Genomic DNA, 18,223 nt, shown 5'->3' with positions numbered 1-18,223 from the left:
ATGTGAACCGCTGTGGAACTTTCCAAAAAAAGGCGCACACACACGGCCACGGAAATCAACATGAACTTTGGAGCTGGGTCAATTTCAGCACTTGCTGCTGTCCAGTATGGCGGTAAAATACGCTTTGCACTGACATGTTTTTTATTTATTTATTTATTTATTTTAGGTCCAGGGTCCACCTTTTCATCCAAAAATGCCAAATCCCCCAAAATGCCATAGGAATTTAGAAGTTGCTTTTTTGACAAGTTTATTATTTTTTTCATGTCCTTGAAAATGGCCTTGGGGCCATTATTAATTTGTGAGTTATCAAGCAAAAATATCACAGTATCACGGAATTAAAAATACAGCTTTAGAATGTGTACGTTGAGGTAAACAAAATAAATAATAACATTCTTCTTCTCTCTATATTTCTTCTTATTAAGTCACAGTGTCCCATCACTGGTGAGTTATTTGTATTCTAATCATGTTCTTCTTGGGAGCTAACTGGCACTATGTTTTTTGATTAGTTTTTTTTGTTTTGTTTTGTTTTTGCATATTAATTGACATAAGCCAGGGATGGGCAACTGGCGGCCCGAGACAGACCACCCTTTGAGTGTTCCCTTGATTAAAGAAAAAAAAAAAAAACACAAACAAAAAACTATACTCACTGTATACACATATTTGGTCACTCAAACAGGTATTACGCCATAAACAAAACTAGAATCTCCAACAAAATGCACTGCAAATTATTTGGATTTTTTTTTTATTTTTGTATTTATTTTTTAATTATGTATTTCTGATTATTTTCTGTTCTTCTGCTTATTTTGTTTTTCTGTTTGGCAGTATTTTTTTAATGAAGGGGGCGGGGGAGGGGGTAACCAAAAATATATCCGAAAAACAGGGGGAATCCATAATACAGAAAAAAATAATCGAAAACAGAAACTTTAAATAAATAAACAAAATCAAAATATGAAATATTTAGAAAAAGTGAATGAGAAGTGAATGCACTACACTGCCGCATAAATCGCTCCCATAATAATAATATTACAAGCAAATGTCGCATTTGGCCATATGAATCAAAACCAGCTGGTGTACCTAATAATTTGGCCTATGAGAGTAAATTGCCGCGGCCTTGTTTTTTTTTTTTCATCCCGCCCCCTTCAACCAAACTGACGTCTGTTTTAACCAATAGCAGGGCTGGCAGCCCTTAAACCCCGCCTTCTCCGGCCTCTCGGACGCGAGCGGACTAATCAGCGCTCGCCTGCGCGCGTTCAGCCATTTTGTAAGAAAATCAAGCAAGTCTGCCGCCCTACCTTCGCCTCAGACCTGCAGTTTTTTTCTTGTGCAATGGACGGGTGAGTAGGAAACGCAACCGCTTTCCCGACGCCTTCACCCCCCAAGCGTTAATCCTCCGCGTGGGCTCACTTCTACGGGCTCCTCGCGTCCTTCTCCCCGTCGTGTTTGTGTGTTTCACTCGCCAAAGTTGTGACTTAAATTTACTTTTTTCCACCCCCTCTTTTCTTCCTCCCCTCCGCCTCCTCCGCGGACGTTCACCCAAACATGCAACAGTTAGCTGCTAGCCTAGCCATTAGCCTCCGCGAGCCGTCGTCAAGTTGTTTAAAAAAATTTTTTCTTTTCTTTCATGTGTATACTTTATCGTAATCATGTTAATTGATACCACAAGATGCGGCAGTGGTTAAGCGTGTGGTTGTTTGGGTTGTTTTATTTATTTTTTATTCTTTCAACGAGCGAGTTAACTTGGGGCAGGTCGAGCTAAAGCAACGTGTCTCATTTCCGCATTCATGTTTTGAGCGGAGAGTCAGGGCCATGTTGGAAGCCACCGATGTCTTCGCCTCCCAACGTCTCGCCTTGATCAAATACCCTGGACTTTTTCAACCGCTGGGGTGGGGGGAAGCCATACCAAAGCACAGTAAGGCGACTTTATGGCGTGGCGTTTGTTCGTCGGGAGGTACTTCAAAATCGCCCGCTGCATCATGTGTTTCTTTTTATTTTTTTGCCCCCCCCTCCCCCTTTTTCCTCGTCGATCACCTGAATTCGACAGTTGGAATGGTTTCCGCGTCTTGTTGCGTGTACCCGGAGTGCGCTCACTTAACTCTTGTGCGTTGTGTGTTTTCACGAGATGTTCTCGGTGCAGTCTAAAGCTAAAAGTTTGCTTTTGTCTCCTTTTCCTGCTACCTCACAGCCGCCTCGACGCTGACCTGTACCCTCTGGGATCCGGCTACGTCCCTGAAATTGAGTAAGGACATTTCTTTCTTGTGTCCCTGGTTTTAAGAATTTCTTAGGAAGATGCATTTGGGGTCAATTTCCCACTGATCACCCCCGTGTTTTGTCTTTCCACAGCAGTGTCCATGACATATCAGTTGGCACGAAGGTAAGCATCAGTTTTCTCTTTGTCTTGTCTTAATAGCTTCCTTTTTGGATTATAACTGCTTTTACACATGGGATGGGAGATCTGGGTTGGCCCAACCAACTGTGGGTGGGTCAAATATTGCCGGTGGGTGGGAAGAATATATATAGATATTTTTTATTACCGTTGAAGTTTTGTAATTATTGAAGTAGGGATCTAAATAAAGTATGACTTAAAACGCATTTAAAAGTGACTCAGCTTTGTCATACTCAGGTCCGTCTTGTGCTTTGTGAACACTCAAAAGCTTGAAGAAGAGTTGGCGACACTGGGAAAGACTTGCATTGTTCTTATGCTCGAGTCCCCCCCCCCCCCCCCCCTATAATTATGAAAGTGCTGTCACAAGCATTTTTGTTGCGGTTGAAGTCACCAGAACGACTCCAATCAGGCTTACATGAAGTACAATTTGGTACGCGGCGGTTGCCTGTCAACTGCGCAAGCTTCCTGTTTCTCTGTCATCTTCCTTATGAGCATTTTTGACTTAGATTAGATTAGATTAGAAATCCCTTTATTGTCATTGTACTCAAGAGTGCAACGAGATTAGAGACTTCCCATGCACTTAAAAAGTATTCTCTCAGCCCTAACATAAAATAGCCTGAATCTTAAATTTCTTATCTTGTTTAATCTCTTGGCAACAATCCTCAGTTTTGGGGCAGCTGGACAAAGATTTTGTTGCAAACCTCAAAGGACTACTGTTATTGGTCACTCTGGGTGTTGGGCCATTTTGCGCCTTTGTCTTTTTTCTTTTTTTAATCTATGCTTGGCATCAGCACCTATGCGACAGTGCCGCGTAGGTGGTCCGGCTGGAGGCGACGTAGCAGCCATTGTTTTGCAGGCTAAAGGTCTGCGTGTCTGTTTGAACAAGTCATCAGGTACATGCCCTCGACGAGGGACAAACCGCGCCCTCTCTCCTTCCAGCCGAGCCTGTTTTTCAACATAACCTCGCTGATGGCCGAAACTCCACTTATATAAATAAGACACATGATGCACTTTGAATTAAGAATTTGTAGTGCTGAGCTACGGTGCCCTGCTTTGCTGGAATCTTGTAATTATTCGTCTGGGGAAGAGCGTCTGGAATTCCACGGTTACATTCCGCCCCCCAAAAAAGCCCCCTGGTGAGACTCCCAGCCCCCCTCGCATTCACTGCAATGGCAGATGATGGAAAAAAAACATGCGCATACCTGTGCCTCCCTTTTAGTTTTACTACTTTACTCCCAAGTCCAAATGAGTTTTGTTTATAGGACTAAACAAAAACCAAGCGCGATGTTTACGAAGCGGTGGAAATGGCCTCTAGTTTATGCGTTCCATTTCGAGAGGAAGCTACACAACATGTTCAGGAAGTGAGCCAGTCATGCGTCACCGTGATCCGAAGGTGACTATTAAGCTGTCGACACCGCGAGATGGAGAACAATGCGAACAACCACGGCCTCGTTTAGCAATTGTTACAGTCTAAAACGGTCCTTCCAAAACGCGCAATGTTACTTTTACACATTCTGTAGATTCTCAGCTCTGTGGTTATAATTAGAATGAGGAAGTAGAGGAGGAGCAGGAGGGGAAAATGCCATGAAGCGTGTAATCATGAAGTCCCAATGAGGGAGTTAACTCGAAGCCAGGAAGCAGGCCTGGTCTTGCTGCCGTTCTTCCTGGTCTTTTCTCTCTTTTTTTTTTTTTTTAACCCCTTCCTTCCTTGATTCCGTTGAGTGATGATGTCATTTCATTTACCCACGAGTAGTCAGGCCGTAGCCTTGTCCTTTGTTTCTCATGACTAGACCAAAATATTTTGTCGCTCTCCAAGGCCGCAGTTGCGTGCGATACTATTTTCGAATGGGAAAGTCAAAATATGTTCAGCCCGCCCACTTAAATGTTATCTGGAAAAGCAATCATGTCTTGGGTCAATTTGACCCCTCAGGATGATCATTTCTTTTCATAGTTTCATAGTGTCATAAACAGGGGGCAGGAAATCCAAATAAGACTGGAGCGTTAATGCTCTTAGGAAGTTTTGAGGAACAGCTTTAATGTTTCTGGGTCAAAAGGACGCAGGGTTATGTTTAATTATCCAAGAGGTGTCAATTGTATGAAAAATACTTGATTTCATCGCTAGCCGGAACTAACGTTTCACTCTATGACGTACAACCGCTAACATGGCATTGTCATTTTTTATATATATATTAAAAAAAAACTGTTTCAGTGAAACTTTGCCACGCGAGTGTGACTTGGGCCAAGTAGCCAGACATTTTTTTTTTGTTAGTTTTTTTTTCTTGCAAAAGTCCGGTCAACGCTGCATATAGGTGTCCAATTTGCAGCCACCGTTGCATTGTTAGGCCGTTGCGAAGGTATTGAGTGTCTGCGATCCTCCCACCTTGTGCGACGTGAAGGCTCGCTCGCTCGGGCTCACCAGCCATGAAAGGAATGCTCGCCAACCTGCGCGACCGGTTCCGTTTTCAAACAACTGCGAAGCCTCTTGAAATCCCAGCGAGTCCTAAGGGGTTCCATATGTTTATGCTCTGCCACGTAACAATGCCCCCAGTCTCATCCGGAACAGGGCCTTCATTCATTGTGGGCCCCCGTTGTGGAGCTTAGTCCACTGAGCCACTTCTTGTGACTGCTGTACTTCATTATCGACGGGCCCATGTGAACAACATTGAATGGTGGTGGGGCTGCGAGTGGTGGGGATACCACCATCCTTCCAATCCAGATGGCGTCACGGTGTTGCTCCTGGAGTATCGTCAGGTTGCATTTTGTTGCAAATGTAATAAAGCGGTTGACTTTAGTCGCAATGGTTGGCTACACTTTACGGCAGTGGTCCGTTCCTAAGTTGATGATGAAACGTGAATACTTGGCAATGACATTACTTGTATGAGGAACACGCCTAGTTGTTACCGCAAAATGTCAGGATTGTTGTAAAAGAAGCTATGTGGATACGTTGGGTATTAGGCTGAGGGTGTGCTCCTTGTAGCTTTAAAATCTTTCACTTTGCAAGAGCAGCATTTTTCTTTTTTTTTTTTATCTTAATTTCCTTCTTGCCCCTTGTGGCTTCCTTCCTGAAGGCAGCACATGAATGTTTGAACTGTGCCAAGTAGGACTGGGGCAGGAAAAAAATAGGTTAGCTTGGCGGAGTCGCCCGCAAAAATCTCGACCTCGAAACTAGAATTACTTTAAATCCATGTTCTCGCAGCCCGGAATCATGTTTGCTACATGGACATTTGCAGAAGACATGCACGCTCTGTCAGCAACATGGCTGCCAGTGAGGAGGATGGAGAAAAAAAGATGCCTGTCGTTTGGGGTTGCTTTAAAATAAAGGACCAAAATAATGATTTATGTAATTGTTGCAAAATGGAGTTGGGGTAGCTTGGAGAGAAAACGTCCGCATTCCCGCTTTGTCATTTAAGTCAAGCATTTTCCGAGAAGTTGGATTCAGTTTCCACCTCTCATTGAGATTACAAAAGAGACTTCATAAGATAGCTATCAAATGTTTTAAAAGTGCCACGGTCACCTGGTTTTCTTCCTTCTTTTTTTTTGACTGCATTCTCATGTCGCGTGCCTCATTTCCAGTGCACGTCGCATGGTAATTTTTGCCGCATTTGTTGTTATATTAATATTTATCAAAAACGGCAGTTATGTGAGCCCTTTAATTGGACACACCTGGAAACATTTATTTTGGAGGGGTGTTAAACGACCATCAGTTCACTGCAAATTAATCAGTGGCGCATCTGATACGTATTGACATTGTCGCTAAAAAAATTTAAAATTAAAAAAAAAAAATCCCCTTCAATGTTTAAGCTTTTATTCTTCTTTTTGATGGGATTTTATACCGCCCATAAGTTCCTTGTGCTATGATTTTTCCAGACAGCTGAATTTGCCAATGACTTGTGCCTCTTTGTTAAAAGTCCGCTTTCATGCCCACCTTATGCACCGTGCGTGAGTCAGAAGCCAGGATTGAAGAATCATCTTCATTGAAAAGGCGCTTAAGAACGGCTGGGGAAGAAATAAATAAATAAAAAGGACTTAAGCTCAACAGGAGAATCAGGTCGGTCATATCAAATGTCTGACCAAGTCGTCTCATTGTTAGCGGCCGGCAGTGGTTTCGTGTTTCTTTGGAAAGGGTGTTTTGGAGATTCGCGTTACAGCCCGTCCAACCTTAGCAACACAAAGGTTGGGTAACACGAGAGCCGTGCTCGCCACCTGCCCTGTTGTGCACTCGTTGTTTGCCACATTAAAGTCGGTCTTTTTGTTTTCTTTTCCCGCAGAGAGGATCTGACGAACTCTTTTCTTCCTGCATATCCAACGGGCCCTATATCATGAACTCAGGTACGGGAGGGGTTGTTGCCATGGAAGGTTTGTGATTCCCTTTTTTTTCCCTTGGGTCCGCGCTCATTTAAGCGCTTGTCTTTCTGTGTTGTATGCGTTGCCACAGCGACAGATCCATTATTCAGGAAGGCCGAGAGACGCCTTTTCACTCCCCTGATTGTATCTGTCTCTTGCCCCCCCCCCCCTCCCCCCCGCGCCCCTTGCAGCCAATGGCAACGACAGCAAAAAATTCAAAGGTGACGTCCGCAGTCCCGGTGTTCCGTCACGCGTGGTTCACCTACGCAAGCTGCCCAGCGACATAAACGAGGCCGAGGTCATCGGGCTCGGTTTGCCCTTTGGGAAAGTCACCAATCTCCTAATGCTGAAAGGGAAAAACCAGGTACAGTCTTAAAATGGGAACCGTGTGTCGAAGTTGGCACATGTTGCATGTTATGTTTATATTTTATTTTCTTGTCCGATGAACGGCGTTTTATGATGCCCTTGTGCTTTTCGGTTGCGCCCCACAGGCGTTCTTGGAGCTGAACAGCGAGGAGTGCGCTCAGACCATGGTGAGCTACTACTTGTCCGTGACCCCCGTCATCAGAAACCACCCCATTTACATGCAGTACTCCAACCACAAAGAGCTGAAGACGGACAACTCCCCCAACCAAGTGGTGAGGCGCCCACACTGACGCCGAATGCGTTTGCTCTCGCGTGAATATTTCGTTCCGCCGAGTGCGTCACGTTTGCCTCCCCCCGTCCAGCGTGCCCAAGCCGCTCTGCAGGCGGTCAACGCTCTGCACGGCGGCGGCAGGATCGCTGGCATGGCCATGGCGGCAGACGCCAGCGGCCTCGCGGCTGCCACCGCTCAAAGCCCCGTTCTGAGAGTCATCGTGGAGAACCTTTTCTACCCGGTCACGCTGGACGTGCTCCACCAGGTAGGCGCGGAACCCGTGAAACCTACCAGGTATGTGTTTTAGAAAACAGACTTGCTTTTAATATGCACGCCCTTGTCCTCTCCCTCAGATATTTTCCAAATTTGGCACGGTGCTGAAGATCATCACATTCACAAAAAACAACCAGTTCCAGGCTCTCATCCAGTATGCCGACGCCATGATGGCCCACAACGCCAAGGTAAGATTTGGTGCAACCAAAGTGGAAGGATGGCTCACTTTGTACTTTAATCGGTGTTTCACAACCAGCATGTAGTGGAGAAATTTTCAAAGACACTAAATGGTTTAAAAATGTTTTATTTACCTCAAATATTGTCCTCGATATTTGACAACTGCACATGCTCCTCCACTAGATGGCAGAATTTACAAAACGTCTATTGCCGTGTAGTCATTCATACAACTTGGCAGAAGGAAAATTAGAGTTTACCGTAAATTGAGATTTTTGTGATATAGTGTAAAATATTTCTCTTTGTTCAACAGAATCTTGTTAACGATGTATTAGATGTCCCTTAGGGGAAAAAATGGTTGCAATGTTTTGGGCCCTCTCAGAGTTGCATATTGTCGCAGTACTTGTGAAAAACACTTATGTCCATTTTTTTACATGAATGAAAATCTGCTTTCCAGACATCCATTCACGGGAAAATGCTCAAGCATCACAAAATTGGACTTGCATATTTTTCACACGACAGCGCCAATATGTTCTTTGCACCACGGATGAATCACTTTTTTTTCACCCCGAAAAGCCGCTCATTTTTGTGCACCCATGTGCCTTGGTGGGAAATGTATTTTGTGGATTTCCCCCACAAAATTCAGATGCAGCCCACGGAATGTAAGAAGGGGAAAAAACATCCCTGACAGTAGTTTGGTCTATCCACAAGAAAGTGAGAGGCATGTCGATCGTCACCGGGCACACTGCTGTCAGTATGCCCACTTATTTTATTTTTTTCCTCGTCTGTGTCCAGTGTCTGGACGGGCAGAACATCTACAACGCCTGCTGCACCCTAAGAATCAGTTTCTCCAAGCTCACCAACCTGAACGTCAAATACAACAACGACAAGAGCAGGGACTACACCCGCCTGGATCTCCCCACCGCTGACGCTCAGCCCACCTTGGACCACCAGACCATGGCGGCTGCCGCCTTTGGTAAGAGCCATCAACTATTTGTTTTTAAAATGCATCTCCAAGTATGTCAGCTGTCAGCTTTTTTGGCAATATCAATTATTGAGCCCAGTAGTAATCATTTCTAACCTTTAAGGAGTGAAAGTAAAAATATGTGGTTACACGAGTGTGCACGCCCTCTAATGGCTGGGCTGTGGCTGTGGGCATAATTAACCAATCACATTCAAGCTCATGTTAAATAGTCCGGAGGTGGCACCCGCCTGCCACCTACCCAGTACCTCAGATTTAACACCAAATAAAGTTGACGTCCTAGTAGAGATTATCTGATTTTATTTATTTTTAATTTATTTATTTTTTGGGGGGCAAATGCAGTTTTGTCCCAGCTCCTTTCACTAATCATTTTTGAAACCGAGAGCTACTTCTTTGATTGTATCTTTCAATATTGTATTGTTAATAAAACTGGTTAACACATTTTTATTAAATTATTCCAATTAGAAACCCATGTAAAATTTTGTGGATATTTTATTTGTGCTAATTCCTAACCTGCCCCCCTTTTTTTCCTCCCCACTAGCACATCGGATTTTTTTAAAACGGCATCAAAAATACGCTGAGGTGACACAAACCCTTCTCTGATTAAAAAGTTGCTGTTGACCAGTGCAGTGATGTTGATGTATTTAAGGACAAAAATCATGATTATACTTTTTGCGCAATCATTAATTCGTCTCAGTCAGTGTTCACATTTTCAAATGAGCCCTTATGCAACATTCCTAGAAAATCACAAAGTCCCATCACTGGTGAGATATTTTTAGAACAGGCCTACCCCTTGGGGGCTCCCTGGTGCAAGCGGGTACCATGTTGGTCAGAGATGTCAAGATGTATTTAAAGTATGTTGCCTGTCATTAATGTACATGACCTCCCAACTTCTTTTTTTTCCCCTCTCAACAGCTGCACCAGGTATAATATCCGCCTCTCCATATGGGGGCGCTCATGCATTCCCACATACGTTTGCCATCCAGCAAGCAGGTCAGTGCAGTCTCTTCACTCCAGATCTTGATCTCACATTTTCTACATAATGTTAGTTCAGCGGTGTACGATGGTCCTCTCTTGGAACTGTTTGCTCCTCCCTAGGTCTTGCAATGCCCGGCATCCCCAGCGCCTTGGCGTCTCTGGGCGTCGGGCACGGCGGTATGGCGGCGGCAGCGGCGGCCGCCAGTCGCCTCAGCCTGGCCGGGCTCGCTGCCGCCGGCGGGCACAACGTCCTGCTGGTCAGCAATCTGAACCCGGAGGTCAGTACACACTCGCAAGGCTTTGTGAGAGGCAAGGCCACCAAGCGTTAGTATGGCAGGCTGCTCATTGTCGCCCCCTACATGGATGTGATCAGACTAGCTGGAGATCAGCCTGGACTTAAGATGAGATCATTTGGAAAAGAAAAAAAAAAAAAAAGAAATGGGCCATTTTAGTTAAAAAGCACTTCTCTTTCAGGTCCTCTTGTTTGTTTGACCAAACCTGCTGCATCTTTGACCTGCTACTTTGCTCACTGTGAATTTTAAGTTTATTCAATTACACTAACTTCTTGTTTTTGAAAAAAAAAAAAAAAAAAATACCATTTCATATCTTCATTTTTTTTTGTCCATAAGTTGAAATCATTCTTGAGTTGTTTGGGGAGACAATATTACTTTTTAACTGCTTAAAAATTCATCGTTAGGTCTTTTTTTTTGTATAGCATGTTCTAGTTAATTGCATGTCACTTGTGTTTTAGTCATTGTATTAAGATAAGTTTAAAAAAAAAAAGTAATATTTTTAGATACCTGTTTCCGCAGCTAAGTACATGTCGTTTTAAAGTCATAAGTGTAGCGTGTTATTTAAAAGTACATATTGTCTCTGCCTTTTTCTGTATTTCATTGTTAATCTTTTTTTCTCTTCTTTTTCTCCTAGTGTTCCCCATAGTGACAGTGCATTTTAATTTAGCCAGTTCTACTGTCTGAAGCACTACATTTCTTTGTGTATACTGACCTTGTTTTTTTACTTCCTTTCTCTCTCCCTCTCTCTCCCACTCCCTTTCTCCTCTGTACCCCCCCCCCTTTTTTTTTGTTTTAAACCCTCCCTGTCCAATCCCGCCCCACTTGTACTCTTGCCAACTCACTGCACGGCCAATGACCAATTATTCCCTCTGTCCTCACGTTTTTTTTTCCTTCCCCTTTGCAAAAACAAACAAAAAAAACACGGCCTACACCATTCAAATTGGACACCACCATCAAATAATCACATCATTGGCATCACAATCCTTCCCCCTCCAAAACTGATTTTTTTTTTTTTTTTTTGCTCACAATGTCCACATTCACGCCTCCTCCTCATCATCATCATCATCACCATCACCATCACCTCATCAACTCCCCTCCTCGTTCTCCTCCTTGTCCTCTCTCCATTCTCTCCTTCCACCATGGTACTGTGGCCTTCCCGTGGACCTCGCTGCCTGTGGCCTGCGGACATGTCCCGACTCCACTCCACTGTCCTCCACTCCTCGCCTCTTTTCCCCTGTACCCTGCCCAAAATGCCCCGCCCCGCCCCCCCCCCCCCCCCAACCCTCTCCCACCCTTTTTGGCCCCGCTGCTCCCCCTGCTGTCTCTAAAGAGCGTTACGCCATACTGCCTCTTTATTCTTTTCGGTACGTTATCATCCTTTCATCTCCTTTTTTTATTACTACTGTTACCTGGCAAGGTGGGCATGTCTCGTCTCATGTTATTTTGGCTTTGTTTTAGTTTGATTTTAATTTTATTTTTTCTTAGCCACTGATGGCTTCTCATCAGCCAAGGGAGGGGGTGGGGTTGTTTGTCTTTTGGGTGGGTTTATTTGTGTGCAAGTGTGAGATCTGGTTTGGTTGACATGGGTTTTGAGAGACATGGAGGCTGGGAATGCCACTCAGACCTGCAGCATTTAATTTTTGAACATCTGTTGTGCTTTAAGACAGTTTTTTTTTTATCTTCAAAAGCACAGAGAAATGTGTGGTGGCTTTTCTAAAGACAAGCTGCTGCTGTTAATGGTTTCTGCATTTTTAGGATTGCAAGCGGCAATTTTTTTTTTTTAATTCAGAGCCACAGAAAAAAATTAAATGCTGCAGCTTAAAAAAAAAACCTTGATGTGAGAGGCCCCGGGGATGATGTTCTCTGTAATTCCTTTAGTGTTGGTTTATGCATGTGTAGTTTTATTCCTGCATGATTTGGACTAGATTTCCAGTTTGTATAAGAATCAACGTCACGCCAAAGCAATCAAACCCCTTAAACTTACTACTTTTATTTCCTTTTTTTTCCCCCTTTAAATCTGCCCCTCCCCCTTTAAAAGCATAACTTTGTAAATTGTATTCTACAACTGTCCTTTCTTAACAAAAGGCTCCTTATATAGGCTTAGTCCGATTCCACACCCGATCGAATTTAGTCCAGCCTCAAATCAGCACTTGTTAGTTAATTCATTTGATAGAAGATTCCATAGCATCGTTGTTAAAATCGTGTTGGCTGCTGTGATTGGCTGTGTGTGACTCTTGACAACTGCACCCAGTCCCACCGGACCGGCCCGCCCGTGTGACAATGTGCTTCTATTCCCCAGGTGTGTATGGCGACGTGATGAGAGTCAAGATCCTGTTCAATAAAAAGGAGAATGCTCTAATCCAGATGGCGGATGGCACCCAGGCTCAACTAGGTAGCACCCGTTCTTGTTGTGTGAATATCTTATTATTAATAGGCTTATTCATTTTATCATTTATGATGCTTAGTTGTAGTCTTTAAATAAAATTTCCTACTGTTAGAGTAGGGGTGGGCAAACTTTTTGATTGGTGGGCCACAATGGGTTCTAAAATTTGACAGAGGGGCCGGACCGGGAGCAGATGGATGGAGTGTTTTGGTCCCCTCGCCTCATCGGAGTTTAAAAAATTATTTTAAAATGAACAAAAGCATTACAACAAAATATCTGTGTTTGACAGTATTTTGAAAATAAAACATTAACAGGGTTTATTCATTTAATTTTTTTCAAGTTTGGCGGGCTGGATTAAAATGTTTAACAAGCCGCATGTGGCCCCACGGGCTGTAGTTTCCCCACACCTGGGTTAAAGGGTGCAATTTCAAAGAATCGTCATCTGCATTTACATCTTAAGCCCAGATTATTTATTTGTATTACTAGCCATTATAATTACACTTGGGATGTAAGGAGTGTTCCCCCCCCCCTCGGCATTGCAGCAAGACCAAACTAATACGTCTGTTAAGTGGAAAGTTAGGAATATCATTTGACATGTTTCGTGAACTCTTAGTCCGTCTTGGCAGCTGACAGGGATGAATTTTTCTTTTATGATTCAACTCGGTTTGTTGAGCGAAATGTTCCGGATGCCTTCACAGGTGATCCTGTGGAGCATGCAGTCATTTTGCCAATATTGTAAAAAAAAAAAAAAAAGGCCAACCTCTGTTGTTTTAATCCGGACCTTGTTGTCTTAGCCCTTAGCCACCTGAACGGCCAGCGGCTGCACGGCAGGGCCATCCGCGTGACCGTGTCCAAACACTCCATGGTGCAGTTGCCGCGAGAAGGCCAGGAGGACCAGGGCCTGACAAAGGACTTCGGCAACTCGCCGCTGCATCGCTTCAAGAAGCCCGGTTCCAAGAACTACTCCAACATCTTTCCGCCCTCAGCCACGCTCCATTTGTCCAACATACCGTGAGTTGTTCTTTTGAATTTTAAGTTTTTACCTTACGGAAATTGGACCGAGCCACAGATGCCCCACTTAATTGTTTGTAATCTCCTCTACTAATTTAAACCTTGAATATATCATAAACTGTGATGCCCTGAGTTTACGTTGTGAAAATGACAAAAAATGTTTATAAATTGCATATACATGCTGCAAGATAGCGATGAAGCGCCACAATTTAATCCAACTTTTTTCCTTGACACAAAGATGCTGCCAAAGGAATGAAAACCGAATGGGTCCTCCAAAAAAAAAAAAAAAAAGCCAATATGTTGGATTTGATTGTAGTATTCCATTCAAATTCATCTTGCCTTGCCTTAAAAAATATGACTTGCACATGATATGGTTTAGGAAAAAGAAATCACACCCTTCCACTAACAACCCTGACGTAACTCCTGATACACACAGCTTGTTGCTTAGTTGAGATATTTGATTTGAACATACTTCACGTTCTTCTTTTGGAAAAATCTAAAATGCCTTTTTCAATACTGAGCACAAGTTTGACAGAACAAAACATGCCAAGAGGTGAAAGAATGAATTGTGACCCGCAAATATGCGAGAGGCGGATTGCACTCTTGGAAGAAAAAGCCGCTCACAACTTTGCCCCCAACATTCAGGCCTGCTGTGGTGGAGGAAGACCTCAAGAGGCTTTTTGCCAGCTCAGGAGCTACAGTCAAAGCCTTCAAGTTCTTTCAGTAAGGCCTCCCACACCTGCGCCCCCTCGTTAGTTTTTTTTTTGGTCTTCCCTTTGAGGCCGCATATTGAGCCCCCTTTCTTGTGTTGAACAGAAACGATCGCAAGATGGCCCTGGTCCAGATGTGCTCGGTGGAGGAGGCCATCGAGTGCCTGATTGAGTTCCACAACCACGACCTGGGAGAGAACCACCACCTCAGAGTGTCCTTCTCAAAATCCACCATCTGAGTGCCTTCAGTGCCCCCCCCCCTCCCCCAAAGCGTGTTTTACCATCTTGATTGCGCAACGTTCTCCCGGTCGCGCTCGGTGGAAATTCCAGATTTCATCGCTGTTTCTTTGCAGAAAGTTACTCCCCTTCAAAGTCATCAGATCAAAATCTGATTATTTCGTTTTCACCCCCACTTTATTATTTTTTTAGGATTCCCCCTCTTTTATATGATATCGAAGAAAATGGCACCAGGTATGTTGATCAGAGCAACTCACTGGTTTATTTTTGTCTGAAAGAAGAAAAAGAAAATGGTGCTCGGGTCTCAAAATGGAAGTTTTGTGGTTCAGGGGAAAAGCTTCCTTCCTCAAATGAAAATGTTTTAACCCTTTTACTTTTAAAGAGCCCTGTCCAATATCCGCGTTTGATTCAAGCACAATCGATTTGGAAAGAAAAAAGCAGGCCGGACCAAATTTTGTCTTTGTTCTTTTGGTACCCAAACCAAAAAAGTGAGAGCAACGGTCTGCAATGAAACCGCAGCAAAGACAAAAAGTGGAGCTCAAGTCGAGGCAGCTTAAAAGACCAAATTGCCTAAAATGGCCGCCGCCATCCATACCAGACACACTTTAAGCATTCCTGTAGCGACGTCACGTGCCTCCCCCAAGCCCCGCCCCTTTGGCCAGTCGGGCACGCTCATAAGGCAGATCACCAAACAATGTCTTCATTTTTTTTTTCTTACTATCCTCTCGTGAGTGCTGTTTTGCTTCAAGGGATGTGCACCACTATCCGTAGTACACCACCTGTTCATCAAGCAAAGCCATCTTGATCGACTACAGTCTTTTGTGCCTTACTCCCCGGCCATCTTTCCGTGCCGCCCGCCTTAAGCGTCGCTCCGGCTTCAGGGGAAATTGTGGCTCTCGTTCTATGAAGAAAAAAAAAAAAAAAAACACAAATATTTACCCGCTAAAGATTTGTGTGCATATATCCCAATATGTATGTAGAAACTCTGAATGTAAGTCCAGATAGGCGACGCTAGGCCAAGTAGCGCTCGTAGGTATCGTGTCGCAGGCTCATTTAACCTTACCTTACATTCGTTTATATGTGGACGCCTATACATATATACATTTATCTATATTTTTTTTTCTTTACTTTTTAATGTTTAGCATTTACGCCTTGAAATCGTAAGTGGGCTGCCCTGGGGTCCGCATACTTCTTGGTCCAGCTCGCTTTTTTTTTTTGCCTTTATTACTGTAGTTTACTACTTTCTCATCGTCAGGTGTTATTTTTTTTTCCTCTATGAATTGTTGGTGGTAGTGTTTTTTTTTTTGTTTTTTTTTCTTCCTCCCCCCATCCCGCTCACCTGACTAACATTCAGTTTGACCACCAAACTCAGGTATTGGTACCTGTGAGAGGACAGCTGCGAGGTGTCTTATTTTTTTTCCCTTTGGCGACTTGACTTGTGCTACAGTCAGGTTCGATCGTGCACTTTTTTTTTTTGTTTTGTTTAAACCCCCCTCGCACATAGTCCCCCCCCCTCACTCCAAAAAAAAGTCTTAAAAATATCGTCACATTCCCCGAGTGCCTCTAGCGCCGGTTCCTCACAAGCCTTTGACCACTGTATAGTCCCGAACCAGATGTGCACGCACGTTCACTCGTGTTTTTGTATTCGTGTGTCGTCTCTATTTTTGTACACGAATATGCATGGTTTAACAAATGTAGCTTCAGACAAACGGTTGTTGTTCTTCTTGCTCTTGTTAAGGACCAAAGTACCTTCTACCCTGTGAGGTTTTGTAGTGTTGTGATTTAAGGGTTTTTCCCCTCCCTTGTAGTCCACGTAAGTGCGTTTTTTGTTTGTTTGTTTTTCCCCGCTCTCTCCCTCTCATAGTTTCCAAAACGATGTCTCCCTCCCATTCCACACAAAGTTGCGATTTTGCGCAAAAGGCAGGCCTCAGTTGCCTTTCCTCAGTTGCCTTTCCATGGATATGCCTTAGACGCACAACTTGAGTAGAACCCGATACTGTATGTCAGGTCCACTTGCGTTCGCCTCTCCGCCCACCAAGATGGATTTAGAACGTTGATGATTTTCACGCCTTTTTTCTTTTTTTTTTTTTTTTCAAGCTTTTACGTTTCTGCTTTTTATACGCGGGTGTGGGGGTTGTTAGATGACGCAGGGCTGACGGTTGTATATATTCATGTTTTTGTACCACACAATCATTTGGATGATATTGACTTTACGTTTCAAAACATGTATATTTTGATATGACAATACCAGAACTATTAAAAAAAAGGAAAAAAAAACAAAAAAGCTCCCCGCCCTCGTTCGGGAGCTTTTGTTTGTAACGACACAAAGACATTAAAACTGGTATGAACACACGAGTCTCTGTATGTGCTCCCCCCGCCCGCCACCATCTTGTTCTCTTGTCCTCTTTACATCTTCTGCTGCCTTCAATAAATCTTTTAAGTTTGTTCCTTCTTTCATCTGGCCTCATTTGGTTTCTGTCTCTTCCCTTCTTTTCCTGTGGAGCTGATGCCTGGTTAACGCCTTGTAACATTTTCTGCCATCACGTTTTTTTTTTTACTACTTTATTATTATTTGTTAAATCTTGCTGCATTTCCAGCTTTGCTCCTCTCTAAACGCCGACTGACTTTGCCTGTGGGTTCAACCAACCTGACTTAAAAGTTCTGAGGGAACGGCGTTTCTCTTCGGCAGTTGTGGGTGAGCGCGGCCTACTTTGCTGCGGCTGACGGACAAAAATGACGTTCGAATAGTTCATAATTTAGGTGTTTCTCTTGGCTACCCTGCTTCTAGTATGTGGAAGGTGTTGTCTATATTTTATTTCTTGGTTCAGTAACATTTCAGCTTTTATGCTGCCGCAACAATCTAAGATACCTACGGGCTTTATGATCAGTAGTGCTATCCGATACATTTTAAAGTTAGCAATACAATGGTGCCTTGAGATACGAGTAAAGCTCGAAATGCCAAAGTTTCTCCATAAATTTGATCGTAGGAAAATGGAGCTCGATTAAGTATTAAAAACTGAAACGGTAATAGAATAAAATAATTTTACTGTATTCCAGGTGTATGTACATTTGTTGCGTCATCATTGCGTACTGTTGCTTATCATATGTCAATTGTTATCCCACTGAAACTTTACTTCTGCTAATTGCGAAGTGACTTGCTATTTGTTTCCACCGTACAGGACTCTTCCATTAAATTTGAAAATCTCGGCCATTCCTCTTGTTGGCCACCAGGGGGAAGTGTTGCTCCCTGGCGGCCCCACCGGGCTGACTTTACCTGCCAGCTCTCACAATGTCAAGAATGTGACACTTAATCTCAAGTGGCTCCTCCTGGCTTTGTGGTATGAGGCCCGTCTACCTTCCTTTTTGTCCCGACTCCCTGACAGAGCGACGACGGGGATTAACCTCGGTTCGTTGCCGTCTTCTGAGACGAGGACAAACGTGAAATGGCGTATGCGACGTACGCGATGAGCTGGGAGTGTGGTCCTTGAATGAAATTCTTTGCTACCTACCTTGCATGAGAATGCAACCTTCGAAGGTCACACAAAGTGGGATTTTTAGGATGCCAATGCGTCTCTGAGATCTTGTCTTGAACCGATGGAATCGTGGTCATCAGGACACTTGTGGACAGCCGCGACCAGTGACAACTTGGCCAGTTCGAGCAGTGGTGCTCAAAATGGTGTCCATGTAGCCGCAAAATCATTTGGTAGCAAGTGTTAGATTTATATTAGTGCTTAGCTACAGTGGATCAAAAGTCTACACACCCCTGTTCAAATGAAAAGATTTTCTAATGAAATAGATACAAAAGTTTTCAATTTACA

At 43.7% G+C, this 18,223-nt stretch overlaps 1 protein-coding gene across 2 annotated transcripts; it reads left to right on the top strand.

The window, feature by feature from the left end:
- The first annotated feature begins 1,254 nt into the window (after positions 1-1,254).
- ptbp1a (polypyrimidine tract binding protein 1a) lies at positions 1,255-16,850 on the top strand. Of its 2 annotated transcripts, none has more exons than XM_088310658.1 (16): positions 1,255-1,334; positions 2,183-2,236; positions 2,341-2,371; positions 6,652-6,712; positions 6,919-7,091; positions 7,219-7,365; positions 7,456-7,629; positions 7,718-7,825; positions 8,607-8,787; positions 9,709-9,786; positions 9,892-10,049; positions 11,395-11,428; positions 12,364-12,456; positions 13,242-13,458; positions 14,104-14,181; positions 14,275-16,850. In XM_088310658.1, exons 1-16 carry the CDS (start codon positions 1,327-1,329, stop codon positions 14,405-14,407), a joined length of 1,728 nt encoding a protein of 575 aa, XP_088166784.1. In that variant the 5' UTR covers positions 1,255-1,326; the 3' UTR covers positions 14,408-16,850. The 2 variants fall into 2 exon arrangements, with proteins under 2 accessions (XP_088166784.1, XP_088166792.1); XM_088310666.1 differs by having other exon boundaries at positions 1,301-1,334; positions 2,344-2,371.
- The last annotated feature ends 1,373 nt before the right edge of the window (positions 16,851-18,223 follow it).

Source organism: Idiotropiscis lumnitzeri, chromosome 1 (genome assembly GCF_059441095.1).
Source record: "Idiotropiscis lumnitzeri isolate Australia: NSW breed Sydney's pygmy pipehorse chromosome 1, RoL_Ilum_1.0, whole genome shotgun sequence".
NCBI lineage: Eukaryota > Metazoa > Chordata > Actinopteri > Syngnathiformes > Syngnathidae > Idiotropiscis > Idiotropiscis lumnitzeri.
The sequence above is the reverse complement of the archived record's forward strand: the minus strand, read 5'-3'. Positions and strand labels throughout refer to the sequence as shown.